This window comes from Perissodus microlepis, chromosome 2, assembly GCF_051167445.1.
Source record: "Perissodus microlepis isolate ML-2025 ecotype Zambia chromosome 2, ASM5116744v1, whole genome shotgun sequence".
In the NCBI taxonomy this organism is placed as follows: domain Eukaryota; kingdom Metazoa; phylum Chordata; class Actinopteri; order Cichliformes; family Cichlidae; genus Perissodus; species Perissodus microlepis.
In genome coordinates this window covers 29,931,127-29,951,146 of record NC_140462.1, presented here as the reverse complement: position 1 = coordinate 29,951,146, position 20,020 = coordinate 29,931,127, and the positions used below count along the sequence as shown (strand labels likewise).

The 20,020-nt window shown below is 38.9% G+C and overlaps 1 protein-coding gene across 1 annotated transcript; it reads right to left on the bottom strand.

Moving 5' to 3' along the window:
- Positions 1-365: 365 nt before the first annotated feature.
- Positions 366-19,550, bottom strand: gpm6aa (glycoprotein M6Aa). Its single transcript, XM_084954976.1, has 7 exons — positions 19,089-19,550; positions 8,867-9,059; positions 8,391-8,547; positions 7,247-7,400; positions 4,125-4,201; positions 3,403-3,468; positions 366-2,389 (listed from the first exon to the last, which is right to left on the bottom strand). Exons 1-7 carry the CDS (start codon positions 19,123-19,125, stop codon positions 2,237-2,239), a joined length of 837 nt encoding a protein of 278 aa, XP_084811102.1. The 5' UTR covers positions 19,126-19,550; the 3' UTR covers positions 366-2,236.
- Between the last annotated feature and the right edge of the window lie 470 nt (positions 19,551-20,020).

Genomic DNA, 20,020 nt, shown 5'->3' with positions numbered 1-20,020 from the left:
TGTGTAAACAAAACACCAGTACATCCTCTGAGTTAGGTGTCTTTTTTATGCCAGTATGATTCCATGGTCAGTGTTGAGTAGCTTAACAATCTGTTTAGGTTGTTATTCATTTTTTATTTGAAGTGATTAAGAATAAAGTATGACATCTAGTGGTATAATGTAATTGCTGAGTTGATTTTCTTCTTACCTTTATTAGTGTTCTTTACTCTTTGATCATTTTAGTTCATCTGTCTATAAATGAATCCTCTTGGCTGTACTTACAGATTCACTGGAAAGCTAAGAGTTTATATTTTTGTCTCATATTGTAACTCTTTAAAATCCTGTGCTACTACCTTTATAGTTGGTTCATATCAAAACAAACTGGACACAAGAAACCAATGGTATTTATTAACAAGTACACAAGTGAATTTTATTTATGCAAGCAAATTTGATCATACAGGTCAAATAAGCCACTTCAAGCTGTTGGCACATGAATATACAAAACAGATTAGATTTAAAGCCTGCTACTAAGCATCTGTAGTGAAAGTACAAAAGACTAATACGAGGAGAAAGCTGAAAGCGTTTTTTCAGATCATTACAGAGTATGCAATGTTGGTACAAGTATTAGCTTTAAGACATGGTTTAAACCTCATCACAAACTAAATAGACACAACTCAAAGACTACAGTCGCTAATATTAGGAGCATAACGCAGTAAGCGTGGGAGGTTTAGTACTGCACATATAAACAAAAGGTTTATCCAGCAAGACAGTCAATAGTGTAAAAATAAATAGGTGAAATAAAGTAACTTATGAGTCAAAAAGACTATATTGATGCATGTCCATGCCACGAGAAACATCTAAATTCACAGTCTTTACTAACAGTACAGTTATCCAACTTTGAGTTGAACATCAATGCGCTTACATCTAGAGAGAGCACAGAAATGGTCAAAGAAGTGCATGAAACTAGCTTTGAGAAATACTGACAGAAAGAAAAAAATCGCCAGGCAATGAACTGACAGGCCACCTCTGTATGTGGATTTATAGGCAAGTTACAGTTACTGTAATGAACAAAATTACGGTGACGCACACTTTTCTCACATCTGAAAATTCCACCAAGGAGTGCCATTACACAGACAACTTTTGACCGTCAGGCCTTCTTTTCAGGTTGGGGCTGATAGATGCAGGTAGGACTGATTTCTTCTTACTGTCACAAGAGATGTCTTTAAATGTCAGTGCTTAACATATAGGTATACTTATCAGTATATGTATCAGTATATACAGTGCAGAGTACTGCAAAGCAGGAGATTAGTATTTATAAAGTTCAACTTTAGAAATTAAAAAAGAGAATATGAAAGCGTGTTTGCATGTGCATTTGTGCGAGTCCGAAAATATATCTAAATGGCAAATATATCATAAAATAACCCACAATTTATCTTCAATTCATTAATCCTATCTATCAAAGTCAGTATTTCCTGTTTAACAGGCTTGGCACATCTAGCAAATATTATTTTACTCTGATTTGGTATTTTTGCGTTGTCTTGCTATTTTTTTTAAAATTATGTTTCACATAGAAAAACAGATTAAATTGCTTTCATGTGAAAGTGGTTTTAATCCCTGGGAATACTGGTATGGCAAAGGCTTACAATGCTTCATAGTTGTATTGTGAAATTTAAAATATTTTTAAAACTAACCATCCACTCACATACAGTACACAGTTCTTGAACATGAAACCTTCAGACACACGACATGAGAAATGTGCTTGAAAACCCTTTGAAGCCCCTGTTGACCCCCTCAGGAAATCATTATAAAATAAATTATCCATGAAAGCAAAATGACACTTGGTATAAAATAAAGTTTAAGAAAAGTAAAACAATTGTACACTATTAAAAAAAACATAAATACTACTGCTACTTCTGACTCTAAAAACTACACAAAAACTACTGTCAGCACTAAATAACTCTTATTCAACTTGTTCAATAATACAACTGCCAAAATGATAACACCATCCATGAGAGAGGTAAAGGGGCTTTTTTTTTTTCATCTGAAATGCTGTTTGTGACTGGGGAGGTTTATGTGACGTTCCCCCCCCCAAGACCACATTTGTCATATGACGCACCAGTGACATCAGCAGTGGCGAGGGCCCTAGGCGCCATCCGCCCCCCCTCGGGAGGGGATGGTAGAGAGAGACAGATAGAAAGCAAGAAGAGAGAGAGAGTGAGAGAGGCCGGAGTGGCAGGGCCAGGCCTCACGCTGGTTTTTATGTGTAGGCGTTGAGACGCTCCTTGGAGCGAGTGGAATGGATGTCGTGAAGCTCCTGCTCCTCCTTTGACTTGATGTCTTCATACTTCTGCATCCGGCAGGCGTCCTTCACGTAGGCCCAGTTGGCAGATAGCACCATCAAGTAGTGGATCTGTAAGAAAATTATCATTCCCATTTAGCAAATCAGACATGGTGGGCTGTATTTCATAATCTAGGCATTATCATTATTGATTTCTTAAATGTATTCATTTTTAATACTGAATAGACTTTAAAAGCTGATCTGAACCCTTGGATTAAGAACAACAATCGTCCAGCAGGTGGCAGCATAATTCTAATTGTAGTGTTGGACTTGTGTTACCATGGCAGCAGTGGTTATAATGAATGTATTGTGGTTTAATGACTGAGACTGTTACACAGCTTTTCTTTTCACAGGGACTGACAGTTTTATATTTGCTCTGCAAATATGCAGTAGGACCATTTGACTGAGATTAAAATACAGAAGCTATACTACTACTACTACTAATAATAATAATTATTATTATTATGGTTCATGTTGTTATTGCACGTGTTGTTTTTCTATTTCTTATGAACATTATTCATTAATTTATGTGATTTTTTTACTTCAATATTGAGGTGCACCAGTGATTCTGTTGTTTTCCAGCTAAGTTTGGAGGGATTAATCACAGCAAAAAAACTGCGATGTGAGTAAACTAGTTCAGCCCACAATTTGCACCATCATCTCGAGTAGCAAACACTTTCTGTTTCTCAGAAAATGGCTCCTTGCAAATTGCTGATTACTGAGTGATGTTTGCAACAATCTCAGAGCCTTTCTTCTCCCTGTTTCCATGACAACGGCATGATATGCCTGGCTCCTCCGAAAGAGGGAGGGAGACAAACTGTCTTTTTCACTGCGCCAAAATGCCTTCTCTCCTATCTACAGCTATTCTCTCACAGGTAAATATAACAGAAGCTACTGATCCCGCTACAGCATTTCTTCTCACTTGCCTCCATTTTCAAAAATTGTCTTACCACTGCACAGTGTTTGCTGCAACAGCAAAGCTTAATCTGATCATCATGAAAAAAATACTGCATTACTTAAAATAATTTAATAAATAAAACTTAAACCGGTTTCAGTTTGTTTTCATTTTCTTATCGGTGGCTTACCATAGCAATAACAGCAGCTCCTGCTCCAGCAAGGGCGCAGATGAACAGGTGGAATGTCATGTCCAGCTGGATGAAAAACAAACCGCAGGACATATTAATCCTCAGGGGTTAGCAGATATATTTGGCAATCAAAATTCATTGACTCTATTCCTTTTTATGTCCATAAATTCACATTTGATATCTGTGACACATTTACCATCAGTATATAAATGCTCAAGTTTCTCATCAGAAAAATTGCAATTTCAGTGTTAAAAAATACTTTTGTCAACTGTCTAACATGTGAGTTTGGGGTCATAGTTTTCTGTCAAACTTTGACTATTAGGTCAAATAATTTGAATGGCGTTCATACCTTGCAATGCTGTCAGTTCAGGCATGCTGCCATACTGTCAGTTTTTGATTTCCCTGCTCCGTAGTATAGGTGCACTTTATTCTTTTGCCTTTGTGGTGTAGAATGTGTGAATCTGACAAATCTGACAATATTATTGCTGTAATGAGGACTAACTGGTGTTTTTTTTGCAGTTGATGCAGGTTCTGTTAATTATTTTTCATTTAAAAGTAACATTTAGAAGAATACCTGCAAGGAATGCCACTGTTGGAAAGCTATTCACAGTGATGTCTTCACTATATTACGTAATGATTTGTCTTATGTTTGAAACCCATGTGTAATTCATTTTACAGCATGACAACATTAGACATTATTCAGTACTCAAAAGTTACCTTACCTCATTTGATTCACACATCCTGTAGAACTTCTCAGATCCAGTGCACATAGTTCTGGCCTCCGCAATTGGCACAATACCTGAAATGAGTCGGTATATTACATACATGTAAATATTATACAGCAGAGACGACCATAGGATGCAAATAGTGGCAAAAGGTTTATATGGACTATCAGAGTATTATATTACATTTTTTTCTGTTCACATAGTCCCACAGGTGACATATACACTCGCCTGTCACTTCATTAGTCGCACCTTGCTACTGTTGAATCATTTTACACTATCGTTTGTTTGTGGTGTCGCAAAATAAACTGTTTACGGCAATATTTTTTCATGTTTTGATGGTCACTGTAGTGGCTATATTAATTTCTTAAAGTTCTCTCTTTCTCATATATTTAATATAACCACACTACAGACGGACAAGCTACAGTTTTTATGCGTTGTTGTTAGCAACAATGACAGTAGCGTGTCCGCTTGTTTATTTTCCACATAAACCTTTCACAATAAAGCTCAAGATCCTGTTGAGACTTTTCAAAATAAACTGAATTACATGAAGTATGCATATTGTTTATGGATGAGAAGCAAAAAAGAGCTGCCAGGTGCTAAAAAATAAACCTTAGACAAACGTTAGAACAGGCTTTTCCCCGCTGCACGCCATGTAATAAATACTCACAAAGAAAACGGCGGCCGTTACAACTTATGTATAGTTTCATGCATCGGTTAAAACACTTGACTCCAGCTACATGAAGCCCAGCTGGAAACACTTCACACAAGTCGAGCTAGCCGAGATTCACAGAATTTACAGAAAATGTTACATTTTTGTGATTTATATCGTTATCGGACGATAGATGTCTTATATCGGGATATGAGATTTTGGTCATATCGCACAGCCCTAGCCCATTTTGCCTTCAGAACTGCTGTAACTTTTTTGTAGTGCAGATTCAACAAGGGTCTGTAAATGTCCCTCAGTAATTTTGATCCATAGTTACATTAAAATAAATTATATTTCTAAAATGAAATTCCATTCTTAATTCATATGGGTTATTATAATGCTGGCCTACCCTCCGCATCTATAACAGCTTAAAATCTTCTGGGGAGGCTTTCTACAAGGCTTAGGAGTGTGTTTATAGGAATTTTTGACCATCCTTCCAGAAGCGCATTTGTAAGGTCAACCTGATGCTGGATGAGAAAGCCTGGCTCCGCTCTTATTCATCCCAAAGGTGTTCTGTTGGGTTAAGGTCAGGACTAGGGGACAGTCAACTTCTTCCACACCAAACTTGCCTATCCATGTCTTTATTGGCATTCCTCAAAATGACGCACAGTCATAAAGTAATGTTGGAACAGGCAGGTGCCATCCCAAAACTGTTCCCACAAAGTTGGGAGCATGAAATTGTCAAAAATTATATGATATGCTGAAGCCCTAAGAGTTCTTTTCACTGGAACTAAGGAGCTGAGTCCAACTCCTGAAAAACAACCCTACACCATAACCCCCCCTCCAACAACTTTATACAGCACAATGCCATCATATAAGCACTGTTCTCTTGGCTACCACCAAACCCAGACTCGTCCAGCAGATTGCAAGATGGAAATTTGATTTGTCACTCCAGAGAACATGGCTCCACTCAGTGGAATACAGTGGCAGTGTGCTTTACACCAGCGGTCCCCAACCTTTTTTGCGCCACGGACCGGTTTATGCCCGACAATATTTTCACGGACCGGCCTTTAAGGTGTCGCAGATAAATACAACAAAATAAAACTAGTACTGGTACCGAAAAAAGAAGATTTATTCATAACACACGTGAAAAGACCCAACAATAAAAACGATAACAAAATAACGCTCAAAACCGAAAAAACCCCCCTGAAAACCATACATTTCACACCTGAGCCTCAACTCTCGCGGCCCGGTACCAAACGACTCACGGACCGGTACCGGTCCGAGGCCCGGGTGTTGGGGACCGCTGCTTTACACCACTGCATACCGTGCTTTACATTGGGTTTGGCGATTTAAGGCTTGGATCCAGCTGCTCGCCCATGGAAATATATTCCAGAAGGCTCTCTACCCACTGTTTTTGCGTTAATCTGAAGTCCACATGAAGTTTGGAGGTCTGTAACGATTGGTTCTGCAGAAAATTGGGGACCACTGTGCACTATGTGCGTCACAATCCACTGCTCTGTGATTTTTCATGTGGCTGTGGCTAATTTGCTCTTGTTCCCAAACTCTTCCACTTTGTTGCACTACCACTAACAGTTGACTGTGGAATATTTAGTAGTGAGGAAATTTCCCGACTGGACTTGTTGCACAGGTGGCATCCTATCATGATACCAAACTGGAATTGACTGAGCTCCTGAGAGCACCCCATTCTTTCACAAATGTGAGGATGCAGAAATGCAAACATCAAGACTCATCAGACCACACAATATTTTCCAAGCTTCTGTTGGCTATTTTTCTGAACTTATTGCACCCTCAGCTTTCTGTTTTTCACTGACAGGAGGAGCACTCAGTGTGGTCTTCTGCTTCTGCAGCCTATCTGGTTCAAGGTTTGATGTGATGTGTGTTCAGAGTTGCTCTTCTGCATACCTTGGTTGTTACAAATGGTTATTTGAGTTACTGTTGCCTTCGTAGTAGCTTTAATGGCTATTTTCATCTCACCTCTGGCATCACCAAGGCATTTTCACTCAGAGAACTGCCTCTAACTGTATATTTCCACTTTTTTAAACCATTCTCTGTAAACCCTAGAAACAGCTGTGTGGAGAAATCCAAGTAGATAATCAGCCACAGGCGGTGGTTTAATGTGACCCAAGGCAAGATGTATCCGTGTTTTTATGTTCTTTATGCCAAATTTTAACATCTAGTGTGAATTTTTATATGGTGTTTATCATTTCCATACAGTCTCATTGTGCTATACTTAAAAAAATAATATAATTTTACTCACTTTTATTATTTAGCCATATCCTAAAGTGATGATTAATCCATTTAAAAGAAAACTATATGGAGGCTACAGTACAGGTAGTTGTTCTAAAAAGTAAAAAGAAGTAGCAATTTAAATACAGCATAAATTTCTGTCACCGAGGTATTTCTAAGGGGGGGGGGGGGGGGGGGGGGACTGGAGAATATTCATGCTTACCATACTGGCGTGGGTCAAGGCATAGGGTGGCTCCCTCCAGGACAGTAGTATTTTGGCAAATATTCCAGATGTTGAAATATATGAAAACTGGAATGGAGGTAAATGCAGTCACTCCAAGCCAAGCCAGCATGAAGATGTATGTCAGCATGATGAACTGAAAGGGGAAACAGTACAGATGGATTACTGAAGTGGAACCGTATTTATTTGTAATATTAACACCTTCCAAGGCACTGTGGCTAGTGTAAAACTGATCATTTAGACGTTGACTCGTCTATGTTTAGATGTTGACGGCAAGGTCTTCTGAGATTAGTTTTTGTTGTAGTTAATATTTTTATATCCTCCAAGTTATTTTATAGGTTTGCTGCATGCTCTTTTATATGTTCTGGATGTGTGCTGATAATTTATTTTGTTCTTGTTTCAGCAGTATTACCATATTGAACACTGATCAGAAATAAATAATGTCCTTTGCTGGTTGAGTACTGTAAGTACTACATATGCTATTAGCTTGTCAAGAAAAGTTAGTTAAAAGAACAAATCATTATCATTTTCCATTCTTCCTGTTAAATAAAAACAGCTTCAAGAGAAGCTAAAGAAAAGATGATAAGATCAACTTTCCTCTGTGTAGACAGATTTCTTTAGCAGAGGAACTTGGGAAATCTAAGATTTTGATATATTGATTATGAGAAAGTACTATATATCAAACAGAAGAGATGAGCAGACATGTGAATGACCACCGATTACATTAGGTTTGTATATCTCCCTTCAATGTCTTCTTTCCTTGGGGAAAAATGCAGTGCTATTTATACTTTCTTTTATAGGGGAAAATAAAGATAGTTGAGTTATAGTACTCGTAAAAGCTCTATTGTGGCTGACCCTTTTCAGCCTTTTCAAAATAGTGAAACCTCACCAAATACAGGGGTCATCTCTAAAAAAAATCTATTACATATAGAGCTTGGGAGAGCACGAGTAGTGTCACATTGGCCACAAAAAAAAATGTCAGCTATTGAAACCTACTCAGCCTTCAAGGGAAAGTTCCTGGGAAATGACCTGACATTTACTAGGTGATTCCCGACAAGAGCAAAAGCTTATATAGAGTAATAGACATACATTTTATAGTTAGTATGAAGTAAAATAGTAGCCCTACCCAGGCACTGACACAACGTCCACATGTTGTGATCTTGAAGTCCCCGTACAGATCTTTAATGGCACCACTTGTGAAGAATCCCTCCACCATTAGCAGGATGCCATAGACGAAGAAAGCCGATGCAATGCCGTAAATCACATACTTAATAATGTCAATCCTGGAGAAGGAATACAGAACAACAGAAATGCAGTTTATAAAAATAAGAAGTTACCCTTTCTTTTTAAGATGTTAGCAAGCATGTTCATACAAAAATACTCACACAGGAAAATTATATAGATAATTGCAGGTCATTACATTTGCCTGTTAAACAGAAGTAATCAACATATCTGTCTTAAATTGGCTACGCTTGTTGTGATTGTGCGGTGGATCTCTGGGATGTGTCAAAGCACATATAATTGTGTATTTTATACTGTGGAAGTATGCAAACTATGTTTTCTTGCTGATCAGCAGGGCTGTTTAGAATCTTTGTTACTTACATTGTAAAGACATCCAGTGAATCCACAGGGCTCCTCACAACCTCAAAGTAGTCCTGGAGGATGGTGACAGTGCCAGTCAGGGCTTCATGTCCACAGCCACAGAAGAGGGCCACACCAGCATACAGCAAGATGGTGGCTATGAGGGATGGGTATGGAATCCCACCCAGGCATTTGATGCAGCATTCAAGGCATCCTAAACGGAGAACGAGATTAGCCAACAAAGACTTAAAATTCTGAGAGAAAAAACACCAGACGTGGCACAAAGTAACAGAGACATTTTTGCTGCATTTGCTGCATTTTTAATATTTAATTCAATACATTAGCATTGAGCAAAGGCATCTGCATGCAGTACACTGTATTTCCATTTCCATTTAATATTTTCCAGCAATTAAACCAGCTGGGAGGCAGCTATGCATGTAACACTGCAAGCTAGTTTGACTGCAGTACTCCTTTCCCTTATGTTAAAAAAAACAACAACAAAACCCTTTCAAACAACTGTGTTATTCGTTCTGTCAGCTCTGTCGCCCTACGGATGATGCTGACATTTTATTCAGCAATACAAACTCAGCCTTAGTTTCACATAGTAATCATGACCTTTAACCCCATTCTACTTTCCTCAGCTTCCTGTGCCAGGGGGTTCTTAAGGTGACAAATCACTGCTCAGGTTCATCTTCAGTCTCCTGTGACACAGACTGCTCACAAAGAAGCCACATCTGTAAATATTGTACCCAGGTTTGCCTTTATGAATTGCTTTGATTTATGAGTCTCCATCTCGTGTGTGTGTGTGTGTGTGTTTTGTGCTACTGAGTCAGTCATTTCCCAGTAACTACAACAGAGGTACAGAGGTATTTCCTGTGTAAGTGCGAAACAAATCCAGTATTGCAGTGTTTTGCTGTATATTATCCAGACAGATACATTTTTCACAAAGCCAGACTAGTCTGAAACAGCTAGACCTGTATTAAAATTGGAGAGCTGCTTCATAAGTATCCTAAATGATTAAAGTTGAAGTCAGTATACAAATGTGGTATATGTGCTTTTATGACCAGCACGGCATTACTCTTGATCAGATGTAAGATGATCATGGCCCATGATTAAATTCATCTGCATTGGTTTTGCTGTGCTCATTCAGAAGAGATGCAGTGACTCTGTTGTCAGTTGCAAAGATGATAAGATTTCAGGATGTTTTCAGCTCCATTCTTTTAAAGGTTGTCTAGTCATCTTCACTTTTGTTTCAAAGCAGCAGTCAGACCGATATTCCTCCTCCTCAACTCTCTTCGTGTGACTCTGATCCAGACATGAGTGGAATACCAAGTAGCTGGTCCGCCCGCTGGGCTGTGCTGAGCACTCAAACGTTTGGTGCAGTTACAACCTTCACCCAGGGTTTCCTAGATTATCTACATCCTTACTGATGTTATCCACTGCTAGACTGTGGAATGTCTATTCAGCTTATGTGCTATATTTTAAACATGTTTCTGTCCATATCCGTGTTTGCTGAATGCTGTATCCTAAAAAATCCATGCAGCTTTTCACACTTCACACTACACAGTCCAAACAACTCTGCTGTGCCTGTTAATAAGCTTCTGATTTTAGTCTCTGTTTAAGTATTCTCAGCTCATACAGTGTATGCTTAGATCTAAGGTTTAAAGATGAGGTACACATATATATTGTCTTCCAAGCCTTTTGTTGTTTAGAGGAAAGATTATAGTATGAATTATATCTCAAACTGGTGATTCCCCCATTGAATAGAGGGACTGCAGTGCCATTTGTCTGCCTTTGTCATCACTGCCTTAGTAATTCTCCAACATTCCCACTGATTCACCTAGGAAGAGACATCAAATTCAGGGAATACTTCACCTTTAGTGCCTCTTGGTAACTATCAGGTACTTACAGTGCCACGTGACATGCACTCCTAGGTGTTTTCACGCTAATTCACACCTTCTGTCATGTGACTCTGAGAACCTGCAGTAGATTTAAATGGCCTGGACTCCCTCTGGATCCAAGCCTTAAACAGACGCTGCTTAAATTCTGCAGTTTTAGTGCATTTCAGGAATACTTTGAGGGAAGCTCCCATAGTTGAGGTGGCAGTTTAGTCATTGTAATCAAAAATGAATTTATATAAATCACTTTGTATAGTCCCACTTTGAGTAGAGCTGTTTTTATTTGGAAACCTGCATCCTAATACAATAATGAAAAAAGGACAGTTTTAAAGAACTCAATTCAGTCCTGTGGAAAACTAAGTACACCCCATGAGTCAACAGTTTGTAGAATCAGTTTGTAATTCTTTTCTGCAGGGCTTTATCAGTTTGTGACATTGTTGTGGAGGAACATTGGAACAAAGTCCAAAGTTCATGTTGCAAAATTGCCTTAGTTCATTGAGGTTTGTGGGCATTTGTATATTCTCAGCACTCTTCCCACCACAGAATTTCAATCAGTTGACTTTGACTCAGCTGATGCGACACTTTGATTCTTTTCACAAGTCCACGAGTTCAAGGTCACGATCAACTCAGTAACTGCAAGGTCCACAGGAACTGTGTTTGACAGTTGTTTGTGCTGATGGTGCGATTGATTTTTGCCAAATGCGACGATAGTCAAACATCTCCACTTTGGTTTTGACTGTGCAAAGTACTTTCCAGAAGTCCTGGGGTTTGTTCAAATGCAACCCTTCCAATCACGCCACATTTAATTCCTATGGAAGCAGTAAGAGTGTGGTTAGCATAAAACTATGCAAAGTCATGTGTAAGCATGTGTTTTTAACACGATTGCATTCTGCAGCTACAATATTTTGGATAGCAAATTTTTCTGTTATCATTATTTAAAGGTGTCAGCTTGTCTTTTTCTGGCAACTTATGCATGAAAAGGTCTCCAGATGCACCAGTGCCAAGGCTCTGAGACCAACCAAATACATGTTAACACACAATCCTGATAACTTTGCAGTATAATGTCTGGAATGCCTTAGAAATCAAGGATCTGTTACATAAACTGGACTTTATCAGATTCACTCATTCATTTCCCAAGGTCTCGTGAATGTAGCTATTTTTGTTCTTTGCTTGAGTACCCTGTCTGTCTGTCACTACCTCTTACCCCAGATTCATTATGTTGAGTTGCCTTATCACTTCAGGAAACAGGCACTGACAGAATTTATTGATGTAGCTGTGATTACTGACAAGATGAGAGTGAGGCAGAGAGTTCAGAAACACTTACCCTCTTGGCCACAGTGCCCATTTATGAGCCAGAGTAAGAGTCAACTGTTGAGTCAAGTACTACAAACACATGGATTTGTATGTAGTACTGATGGGATACAAATTACTGCAATGTTTCCAGTTAATTTTTTATTTATTTCCAAACTATGTCACTTGTATGGAAAAATAAGGTTTTTCAGCCATCAGAAATAGATAGAATAGATATAAGACATTTTCTCTTGCATTTTGAATCTTAAACACAGGAACGCAGCGGCCTTTGAGATATGCTGGTGCTGATTTTGTGCAGTAATTGAGCGGAGCCTGTATTTAACATGAAGAGAGACAAGCGGTAATATCAATGATTTAAGTGATGGCTTCAATCAAGGCTTATTTCCTTGCTTTTCTGCACACAGCATAAAGCAGCTGCGAATTTACACAGACTACTTTTCCACCAAGCAGTAAACAGAATTGGCTACTAGTATGTTTGTACATTGTATTGTAAATGTAACTACAGAGTACAACACAGATAATATTTGTCTATATGTGACTTGACTTAAAGAGTTTCCATGGAAACAGTTGAAGATGAAGTTAGAAGGCAGGATAAAAGCATTACTGAGTGGACGTAACAGACTAATGTTTTATTGATCGTCTGCTCTTAATTCTGTGGAAGGGAAACTCATCACACCCAGTAAAGAGAGGTGTGTTAGAAAAGGACCAGATTCAGTGATAAAGTTGTAAATGTAGGTTAAAACGTAAAAACTAACAAGGCTTCCATCTTTGTCTGAGAGAAAAAAATGTATTCACGTGAGTAGAAACGGCTGAATTTACAGTAACTTCTTCTTAGCCTAGCTGCCCTTTTTCACATTTACTATGTTCCTTCCTGTTTTTGAAACTGCAGTGATAAAAGGTCACCAGCAATTGGTTTATGATCTCATATGTTATCTGTCTTCTTCACCCCATTAAAAAATACCAGTGCATGCTATCATTTGCTTTCTGTAAACCTTCATTGATCCTAAATGAATTTGAGACTCTGAGTGGGTGAAAAATGGCAAACGGACGATTCTAAGAGTTAGTGGATGCTTGATCAATAATTTAGAAGTGGCACAGTGCGGAGGCACACAAGTCTCCCACATTTATTTTTCATGCTTTCTGCTTAGCCCCACATCACCTGTGATAAAAATAAAAGATGGCCTGCTTTAGGGGTCATGGGTATTTGAACGGCTGCGTCGTATAGGAAACAATGACTGTCAAGTTTGGTGCAACCAAGCAGATTTAAAATGGACTAGAATTGCAGTGACAAGGACCATCTGTGTACTTGAATGAATATATGTGATGTTTTTGTTTTGCCTTATTCTGAACTGGAGTACACCCCCAAATGTTTGAGGTAAGCTTAGTCTACAAAACATCTTTTACTCAGAATAACCTATTTTCCAATCAGTAAAAAGCATTTAAGGATTTTCTTGCCTCGGCGTGTTGATTAAATACAAATTTCATCGGTGCAAATCTTAACTCTAGCAAAACCAGGATTAATGCTATTCAGTTTTGAACAAAGAGACAGATTTAGAAGATGGCACTGTTTTAAATATTTTATTTTCCTAGAACAAAGCCACATTTTTTTCAAGGGAGGAAAGGGAGGGGGTGAAATTGAGGCCTGTGAGAGCCCAAACACCGTGGCCCAATCAACAGAAGGCGTCTCCCTAATACAAAGAGAAAGGATGACCCCCTCCCAGGGCCTCTCCCACCTCCCACTTCTCCTCCATCTGTCAGTGCCATAGCTGACAGGCAAAAGGGATACACACACACACACATTCTCTCTGACCTAGTCAACTTTTGCATGAGGGATGAGATAATGTTGTCCATATCAGATCAGTGCAGGGTTAATTTATGGAGTAACGGGGTGGATGATGAATTGGATGAATTCTGCAAATTACAGTGTTGTGATGTTTCTCAGACATTTCCACATTATGAAATTTGCTTAGTTCATCCATAGGTCAGTATTTGACGTGTAGTGGTCCTGTTAAACTGGAAAAATAATTTCTATTTAAGGCTTGATTACCTTTAAGACATTTTTTCGCTATTGACACAAATATTTCTTAACCAAAATAGTTCCATAGCTAGTGAAATATCAGACATAAAAGTAATATTGGGCAGATTCCAAATCCTTGCTTTCAAAGAGGATTTTTACTCAAATGTTTGTTTATGCGACCCTGAATTGGATGAGTGGAAGAAAATTAATGGATAGATGGATGGTTGCTTATGTTGGTTCATTCCTAATTAAAAAGGATTTCTTCCTTTTGAAGTCATATAGAGATATGAGGCTTTGCTTTTGATGCAGTTTTAGCATCTGAGAAAATAAATGACATGCTGCATTAGAGTATTAAATTAACAAAATTCATTAAAGATGATGACAGAAAAAGGAAAGATAATCTAATTCTATGTCTGTGCATTCATTTCTAACACGAGAGATCCAATAAGAGAGATCAATTTTCCCACATACAGCTAGCATTTATTAGGGGTTTTGTGTGGGGACGGGGTGGTGGTGAGCCTGGTCAGACAGAGAGAGAAGAGAGAGCGAGATCTCAGTGGGGGGATGGTGTGCCTGTGTCAGCCTGAGTGTAATGGGCGTGCATGCGTCTCGTTGCTTTCCTTGTTCCTTTAATGCACCCCACCCCCCTTCCCCTGCAGTGAGCAGGTTTTTTTTTCCGCTCCTGTGTGCCCCCATCTCCTCTGCGCATGTTTAATCAACCAGCATGGTTGCCATAACAACCACAGCGCAAAATCTGAGAATAGACCGGTTACTTGAGAGCCGTGACCCACTTACTGTATGTCAACAAATTCAGTGGGACAATAGTGAACGAGACACATTACACATAAAACCCCTTCAGGGCTAAAAGGTTGTTCCACACCAGGCCTGAAAGCTCAGCTACTGATTTCCTCTCTTCCTTTTTCACAGAGAGATGGAAGAGTCTAAACAGGACTGCGTGACTGTAGACGTGTCTTTTGTCTAAGCCAAGTTCACTCCGGGAACTAGGGGGCAAAAGTCAAAAACACAGCAAAAGAAACAAGGTTTTTGACTTTAGGTTTATGCATTTTAACCATGCAGGTATTTCCATTTCACAGGGTGGAATGAGTTTAATTTTCCTGATTGCCAACCTTATAAGCAGCCAAAACCAAAGAATGCAGGGATTTGAAGCACAGCTCCAAAACAATAGACCATAATGAGAGCATGTCAACAGAGTCCAACAACAGTGGAGTACTTCATACTGCATATTAGTACTTCAATTGTTACTCAATAACAGTTTCCCGACACACTTTACCCTGAATGACCAGCAGCAGTAACATTTAAATTACATAAGCTAACACAACCCACAAGACACAATCATGTTGAGTGACAACAATATCATATTAGCATTTTAAGATATTATCATTACAGTGAGCTAGTGTTTATCATCAATCTCAATGCAAGTAATTTTCAACACCTCTTTCCCTATGCCTATATCTATACCATTGTGTCATTGCTCAAAACAATAAGAGACCCCACATAAGGTTTTTAGCTGCTCCAGAAATAATTACTAGAACAATTGGTGGAACTCTCTTGACCTGGGCTGGGGCAGGCTTCAAAACAATAAGGGGCAGTAGAGGAGAACATAGGAGCTCTTAGATAAGCTGCTACTTATACATGAAGTAATATATTCATGAATGTGCTGCAAGTGAATAATATCTTCTAAATAATTTATTTCTTATCATTTTTGATAAAAATAAACAAGAAAACCCAAACAAATGTGGTTTTATGTAGTGGAAACCCATTTGTCTGACCACAGCAACTATGTTCAAAGCAGCATCTCCTTGCCTTTAGCCTAATGCAGATTTGGCATTTATCAAGTCAACTGCAAATTCAAAGTGCATGAAACTCGGTGAACCTTTAAAACTACAACACAGTTTTTCCATTGTGTATTACAGTCACACGATGTTACTGACATGATTGTAGACGGACAAAAATGAGATGCTCAACATGCAATCACATGCTAATCAAACAGAAGGACAAACGCTACCTTGCAGAGTAGATTCTTGGCTCAGGAAATGCTAACAGGTGTGCCTTTCTCAGTTTTTCCATTCATCAACAGTTAGTACATCAAGTGTAAATGACCTGCAGAATCATGTTTGGTTTATTTATCCACAGTATTACCCACCATATGGTTATTTCCAGAACTTTTAGCATATTTAGCCGTGTGTTCATACTGGTCTAAACCTGCTTTTTCAACAGAAGGGCGCTGGACTGCTCCCTGCTGCTAATGGCCACTTTGGTACATAGAGTGCGCTCATACATTTGGCTAGCAGCTGAAGTGAACAGTGCCCACCTGGTGCATCTGACTCATAATCTGAGATTTGCAACCTCAGAAGAGGAAGACAGAAGGGCATTAGGATGCTGTGAGTGCACTCAGTGACACCTGCACCCCTTTGAGCTGGAACTACCAATTTATCTACAGTCCGTTTGGTAGCTTGGATGATATCTTCATCAGCAAAATGATAATGCTTTAAAATACGTATGTAAACGATACACATTTTATTCTATAAAATCACCAACTGTGGGGGCTCTGCTTCTACATCAGCGTTACGCAAAATGAGAAGCTTTTAAAATGTTGGTGTTTCTAGTCTTTCCAGTCTTACCAATTTCTGTACATTTATTGGGTAGATGCTTGCTGTAGACAGAGGCCTGTCAAGTTATTATGTTTTTCTTAACAGTGTAGACTGTATGTATTTAATCTTTTCTATGATTTATCCCACTTTTTTGCAATTAAGGTTAGATTGTGAGTTTTTGGTCAAAACTGATCAATGATTATTACAAACTATTACATATTTCTCCAGAAAAATGTGCATGAAATCAAAGTGACATGGGCGAAAACATGACCATCATCAGAGGAGTCATTGCAATTATCTTTTGTCTTCACAAACTATAGAGGGGCTGTCAAATCAATAATTTAATAAACGATACAATAATTTAGGTAACCAACATATGTAAATTGCATTGCATAATACTTGGTCTCCGGAACCTCCATCTTGGTGCATGGTGATAAACTTGACTTGAAATACTTAAAATAGTGACACTATTGATTTTCCATTCAAAAGGAAAGTCTAAGCTATAACCTTTCAAACACAATACTAACTAACAGGACCAGGGTGTATTTTCTTGTGTTATTTGTTTTTTAATGGTTAAATAATAATAGCCTATGATTTACGAAAAAGGCTGTATGTTTCGACATCGAGCCACTCAGGATCCCAGGCAGTGATTGATGTCTTTTTATGCACAAATTTCTATAATTTCTGCTACACATGGTCTACAAAATAATTGTTCAGTTTTGCCATTGGAAGGCTACAACATGGAAATTATTCCAACAACCAAACTGCCTGATGATATGCTGGAGAAGCTGCGCAATCTTAACTACTGTGGAAACCAGTCCAGTAGTTCTCAGTGTTGTCTAGAGCGGACTTATGATAGAAGGTGTCGGGCTAAAAACAAACATTAGCTGGTTAGCTGGTTGGTGTGTATTGGTCACTTTCCAAGAGCTTCAGCCTTTAGTTTACTGTATAAAACAACACACGGCTTATTTCCTCATATTCACGTGATGATTTTAGTTTTTTTTCAAGTTCAAGGGGAGAAATCAAATGCTTGCTTGTGTTGACACATGGGCAGTGATTCATAAAAGCACCCTAGTGGCGAAAAAAGTGTGAGAAGCAGGTTGCATATGTCAAAGCAGAGCCTCTGCTGTAACAGGTTATTAACAGTCAATTTGGTTTTAATAAGCTTTTGTTCAAGAAAAATGAGCTTGCAGAGCTTGCTTTATATGAGTACGTGCTAAATAATTACATTAATATTCTGCCCAAATTAATGGATCTGACAGATGGCTTTATTATCAAACTGTCATCCAAAAATTGCCCATAGGGACGCCACTAAAAGTTGTTTGATCAAAATCTATAGGTTTTCTAGAACTTCTCCTACTACGCTGCTTAGTCAAGCAGTTTGATTAAGCTTAATATATTCTCCCAAGCTTCTCATTTTCTTTTTCACTCTGTGCTGTAATCATTTCTGACTCTACATATGCGCCTCTTCTTGTCTCTCTTCCTCCCACATTCTTAGACACAGCAAACTATTCCTGTGCTTCTGAAATGTCATCAACAGGAGTGGGTGAAGAGGGAGTAGATAATGACTTTGCCAGCGCCATGGCAACTGTTTCAGTTCGTGTGTGTGCCTGTAAGTAGTGCTAAGTTGCAGGGAAGAGCGACAGGAGGCAACACAAACATATGCCTGACACAATAAATCTGAGAGAGAAGAAGGCAAGGGAGGTGAAATAAAAAAGTGTTTTCTACATGAGAACAGCATCCTCTTTACCTTTGGTATTGTGTCATTCTTTAACAAAAAATATCTTTTTCCAATCCACTGATGAGAAAATACACTTGCTTTATACTGTTGCAACATATACTGAATCATTCATGCAGAGAAACAAGATGCGGAGGTGTGAAGTATAAATAGCAATTCAGCTCTGCACAAAGCATACACTGCCCCTCCTAAGTGAATGAAAAAAAGAACCCCTAAAAACTCCTCCTGCAACAAATGCACAGTGAATATTGCAAAGCACTACTGCATCATACAGCACCTGGGTTTTTCCGACACAAAGGACAGAACCTGAAAGCTGCTGGTTTAAAGACTAGTAATAATGGTAGTTCAGTTTGGTTCCATGCTTTTCGTGTTTCTCTCTGTCATCACGACAAGCATGAAAGCCACATCAAGCAAACAAAGGCAGTCCAGCCCTTGCTGTAGCAGTTCACACCCCTGTGACTACCCAGACAGCACATACAGACGTGCACTTTTCAGTGGAGTGCTGATACTCAGTGGACAAAAGAATTCCCACAAACAGATGCTCTTTTATTCAAAGAGGGTATGGCTTACATTTGTGCAGTTGTCTCTGCAAAGACACTACTGACACTGACAAAAGCAAACATACATAAATGAATTCATCAGAACATGCAAAGATTTACTTTCTTACCTTTCTGGGTCTGCCCCTCATCCATGTCTTCTTCCATTTTGCTTTTTCTTCTTTTTTAAGTAGCTATCGATTAGTAAATAAATGTCCTGTGTAGGTTTAAAATCGTATTTATTTAAGGAGTAATCCACACATCAGTTCCCCTTTCTTTCTCTATACTCACTTTCTCTCTCCCTTTCTCTCTCTCTCTCTCTCTGAACACTTAGATTGGCTGTCAGGTGTGGTTTCTGTCAAGTGACTGGGCGATGCAAAGGATCACTTAGCCTTTGTGGTACTGTCCATTGCAAACTGCTGTGGCAAGTGCAGAACGCCTCCTTGGTCCCTGGTGGAGGAGGAGGAGGAGGAGAGGAGTAGCAGGGCTGGCTTGAGCTGAGGGTGGTCTCTGTGGTTTGAAGGAAAGCGCATGTGTGACAAAGAGCCATGCATTTGAAAAAGGGAGGTGTGTGGAAAATGTTGGATTAAAACACTAAAAGCAGCAACAGTGGTAGAACCTAAGCCAGAATCAAGATCTTTTCACTGTGTTGTCTAGACAGTTGTGTTCATGAGTGTTGGTGACTATTGCTTGTCTCACCCACCCTAAAGAACACCCCCTCTCAGACAGAATGGTTAAGCCCATCACCCACCAACCCCCCTTCCCTTGCAAGGCTGCGGCTGCTCTATATTAGCACAACCTCTCATTAAATAAGTGAGGGGGTACATCTGATTTCGAAATGGGATTCTCCTAATCTTATTAGTCTTACAGATTAAATTATACAATCACCAAGGCGTTGTCATTGGATTCTTAAATTCTAAATGACACTATATGTCTAGAGCTGCAGACAAACAGCTCACACACTGATGAAAACTGCTAAATAATTATGCAAATACATACCTAGATCATGGACAGGACACAAGGTAATTGGAATTGGAAATTGGTATTTTAAACTGCTGTTGAG

Excerpts from the sequence above, each read along its gene's own strand:
- gpm6aa (XM_084954976.1), bottom strand. The coding sequence starts at position 19,125 with ATGGAAGAAGACATGGATGAGGGGCAGACCCAGAAAG. Across the intron at positions 7,401-8,390 it reads GACGTTGTGTCAGTGCCTGG|TTCATCATGCTGACATACAT; the intron begins GTAGGGCTACTA and ends TTCCCCTTTCAG. Across the intron at positions 3,469-4,124 it reads GGATGTGTGAATCAAATGAG|CTGGACATGACATTCCACCT; the intron begins GTAAGGTAACTT and ends TTTTTCATCCAG.